The sequence below is a fragment of the Wyeomyia smithii genome, chromosome 3 (genome assembly GCF_029784165.1).
Source record: "Wyeomyia smithii strain HCP4-BCI-WySm-NY-G18 chromosome 3, ASM2978416v1, whole genome shotgun sequence".
Classification (NCBI taxonomy): domain Eukaryota; kingdom Metazoa; phylum Arthropoda; class Insecta; order Diptera; family Culicidae; genus Wyeomyia; species Wyeomyia smithii.
In genome coordinates, this window is record NC_073696.1 from 245,549,602 (window position 1) to 245,554,093 (window position 4,492).

The 4,492-nt window shown below is 38.8% G+C and overlaps 1 protein-coding gene across 1 annotated transcript; it reads right to left on the reverse strand.

Moving 5' to 3' along the window:
* Positions 1-1,498: 1,498 nt before the first annotated feature.
* Positions 1,499-4,414, reverse strand: LOC129727398 (serine protease gd-like). Its single transcript, XM_055685219.1, has 4 exons — positions 4,346-4,414; positions 3,590-3,935; positions 3,181-3,533; positions 1,499-3,121 (listed from the first exon to the last, which is right to left on the reverse strand). The coding sequence occupies exons 2-4, from the start codon at positions 3,818-3,820 to the stop codon at positions 2,335-2,337; spliced, it is 1,371 nt and encodes a 456-aa protein (XP_055541194.1). The 5' UTR covers positions 3,821-3,935; positions 4,346-4,414; the 3' UTR covers positions 1,499-2,334.
* Between the last annotated feature and the right edge of the window lie 78 nt (positions 4,415-4,492).

Consider the following 4,492-nt stretch of genomic DNA (forward strand, 5'->3'; position numbering starts at 1 on the left):
TTTTTCACAAACCGGTAGTCGCCATCTTGTATTTCAAAATGGTATTTAGGATACTGGTTAAAGAAAAACTCATATTGGGTGATATTTGGTCACTTTGGGCTGTTTTTCAGAAGCCCAAAGTCATCATTTTGGACTTTAAAATTGCCTGTGAAATCAATTTCTGTCATCTGGGCGTAATTCTGGTTCCGAAAACATTCATATTGAATGGTATTTGGTCATTTCCGGCTGTTTGCCAGACACCGGAAGTCACCATCTTGAAATTCAAGACTGTGTCTGTGATCAATTTTAAGCTTCTGTGCATCTTTCTGGTTCCAGAAATACTCATATTTAATGGGAATCGTTCATTTCAGGCTGTTTTCCAGAAACCGAAAGTTGCCATCTTACAATTCAAAATGTTGTCTGGAGTCGATTTGTGGCTCCAGTGCATCATTGCGGTTCCGGAAATATCAATATTGAGTGGTATTTGGTCGTTTGCGCTGTTTTTCCGACACCGGAAGTCGCCATTTTGGATTTCATAATGGCATTTGGAGACAATTTTTGGATTTTGAACGGCATACTGGTTAAAGAAAAACTCATATTGGGATGTATTTGGTCATTTTCAGCTGTTTTCAGAAACCGGAAGTCTCCATCTTAGAATTTAAAATGCTATCTGTGGTCGATTTTAGCTCCTGTGTATTATTATAGATCCGGATATTATTATATTGGGTGGAAATAGGCCATTTTTGGCTGTTTTCCAGAAACCGGAAGATGCCATCTTACAATCCAAAATGTTGTCTGAGGTCGATTATGGAACATGTTTGTTACCACTAAAAACATTCACCTGCCAATATGGTTCCATTTAGTTGATTAGTTCGCGAGATGTGTAGAAATTTGTGAAGGAACATGTACTTCCAGAAGAGGGAGGGGCGTCGAACCATTACGGACAAATTCGTCACCTCTAAAAACATTCACATACCAAATTTGGTTGTATTTTCTTGATTGGTTCTTGAACTGTGCGAAATATGTGTTTCATTTTTATGGGACCCCTCCCTTATAGAAGAGGGATTCGGGTGTCAAACTATTATGTACATATTTGTTACCACTAAAATCATTTACCCGCCAAATTTTGTTCCATTTGGTTGATTAGTTCTCGAGATGTGCACAAATTTGTGTTTCATCTAACTATTATGGACATATTAGTTACCCCTTAAAACATCCACATGCCAAATTCGGTTTCATTTGCTTGGTTTGTTCTTGAGTTGTGCAGAAATTTATGTTTCATTTGTATGGGACCCCTCCCTTCCAGAAGAGGGAGGGGTCTCAAACTATCATAGGAACCTTTATCGGCACCAAAAACCCCTACATACAAATTTTCACGTCGATCGGTTCGGTAGTCTCCGAGCCTGTATGGATCAGACAGACAGACAGACCGGACTGCATTTTTATATATATATAGATTACAACATCAATATTTTAGAACCTAAAGAGTGAATATACATTTATTGGATTGAAGCGTTCATGTAAATCTGTTTTTACAAATAAAAAATTGAATGAGAAAGGCTGGGTCTGACCGCTAGGTGGATTAATTTAATTTTTTTTTTAATTTCAGGTTTAGGATTTGTATATTAGTTTTAGAATTTATTTTTTTTCCATACACAGTTTAAGTTTTGTTATTCAACTTGAAAAAAATCTCATGTTTATTATATGATGAAACTCTGTAGATCCAGTTATAGATTGTTAAAATTAAATAGCTTGTTAGAGCAAAAAGGAAACAGTTATTTTTTGCGGAACTGTCCAACTTGAATTACTTGAATTATTTTAGGAACTTTCTTTGAACCTTTCGTATAATCCTTTGAAATAAATTGAATTTGTTTCATCACCCGGGTACTGCCAGGTAAGGCTGTGCGGAATTTCGCGAAACAATGAAATTTTTCTCGAAATTCATCAAGAAATGACTAAAATTCATAAGTGCCAAGTTATTTTTTCTTTGATTTAAATTTAAAGAGAAGCCTTAGAGATACTTTGAGTTTAACAAAGTAAAGTAAACTCTAGATTTTATAAAATTGTAAGACCCAAAACTTTGAAGCATCCCCGGACCCTAATTAGAGTTTATAACAGCAGCAAAATGGGTTCAGAAATCAAAAGTTATTATTATTTAAAAATGTGTGCTCAATTTCGATAAAGTTCGTTTAATTTTGTGAAACTCGAGATTCCGCGAAATTTCGCACACCCTTCCTGGCCCAGAACCACAGACGAGTTTGCGTGAACTGAATGCTAGTGAATAAAGTACCATAGAAAAATTTAAATAAATATATTTTCCTAACCTAGAACATGTTTAACCCCGTGATTCATGTGTCAGCTCATAACACTTTTTAGCCAAAATCGAAAGGGCGCAACATCCGTGTAGATAGCATATTTCGTCGCATCGCATTTCAATGTCACTCTATCGACCTTCCCTCGAGACACGATGCCCCGCAGAAGGTATTGGTTTCCTCTCTTCAACGCCAAACCACTCCCGGAGTCCCCATTACAAGGCACCGAACCGTGACCGTCAGTGCAAAATACACGGGCCGCGCTGGCGTACATTCGCGACCAGTTGTCATTGCAGCGCTGTCGCGCCACGATGGTCGTCCTAATGTAGGTTGGTAGTGACGAGGGACCGCCTTCCGTGAAGCCCCAGCCTGCGACAATACCTTCCTGTCCTACGATCTTCTGCAGATCGTTATCCCCACGCCATAAGCAGATCGGGATAATGTAATCAGTGTACGAGAGCGATTCTTTCAAGCGCAAAACGGCTAAATCTGCGTCGTTCTCATCGTCGTCATACACGTACTCTGGGTGCGGTATAACTGCATCGATGTCGCAAAATTCGGCATTCTCTTCCAAGAAATTGTCCGTGTTGTGCATTCCGGGAACGGCAAGAAGTTGTTCTGCCAACATGAAGTCTTCGATGTCGTAGACGCAGTGCGCAGCGGTGACCAAATACTTTCTGCCGATGATTGTGCTTCCACAGATGTATTTTGGATTTCGTGGCTGCATGCGATCGAATAATGGAACATTCCAAGGAAATTGTCCTTTATTTGCCAGCTGACCGTTGATCGACAATCGGTTCGGTATGGTTTTAGAAGGTTTTCCGCATGCGCTGGAATAAAAATTTGGTTACTGTTAAAAAAAAAGGATTTTCGAAATTGTGCTACATACTAGCCTCCTGATAACGCTGGAGTTTTTCCTGCAACCTGCGGTACTACTGAGTATTGTTTTCGTGTAGGCATTGATGAAAACTTTTCAGAGCTTGAAGGCAGACTGCCAGCTTGGTTTATTTTCTGTGACAAAAGTTGAGTATACCAGGTATGCTTCCAGCATAAAGCTCTAATGTTACGTCCATAGTTTCGGTGCCCAGTGCAAATCGTTCGGTCATTAAGAGATATTGACAGCACGGTCGGTAAAGGATTCTGCAGTGGGAAATTGATCCGATACTGGGCAGGCAGTCCTCGACCGATATCGTCGAAGGTATTCTCACGAGATTTCACTAGCGTGATGGAACCAACTTTATTCTGAAAGTTGAGTCAAATGTTAAAAAAAGTGTCTAAAATTAGGAGATTTCACTTGCCGAAGTCGGTCGCACACCGATATCCAAATCAACATTCAATTTCACAAGCTGTTCCGCCCGAAGATTAAATATTTCGATGTGTCCATATATTTGCCTTGTCGTTGGATCGACTCGGTAGCTGAATATTTTTGGACAAGGTGAAACAGGATATTGAACGAAGATTGCGTCTAGGATTACCACACAAACGAATGTTATAATGCATATATTTCCGATTTCCTTTTGTAAAGTCATGTTCCAATTCTGTCCTAGGCCGTAGCACCGCAATGTTATAACAAAACTTTGGCACCATCAAGACGCCGTTGAATGTTTTTATTTTTGGTTCCTTTCTAAAATAACCTGTCTGAGACTAAAGCATCTTCTATTTACCAAACAATTGCTGTCATTGTTGCATTAAAACACGTCACACACACCAGTATAAGAGTATGCAAAGAAAGCCAGAGATTGAATGTTGCGTGTAGATTCTTTAGGTTTAGGGTAATTGATGCAATAGTGGAGACTGTTAGGACTGATTGACTGGGATCTGTTAAGCCTGTAGTACACTCTTTGTCTAATGGTCAAATATTTGACCTTCTGACATAATGGTCAAATTTATTTGACATCATGGTTGTTATTTGCCCGTGTTTGCCCCATGTTAAAATTGGAGAGTGACAAACAATTATCTTTGACCAAATTTTTATCTGTCAAAAAGTGCCAAATATTTGACGCTTGGTCAAAGAGTGTAATACGATTTTTTCCAAAATATAATTCAAACTTTACCTTCCCTTTGGGCACAAGGGTCCGGCCAGATACATTGCGCCTTTTATTTGATATAACTTTGCTTAATCTTCGGCTTTTTTAATACCTTTTTTATACTGTATGAATATTTATTCTCCTCTTAAAGAATTAGAAATAAAACCCACTTCG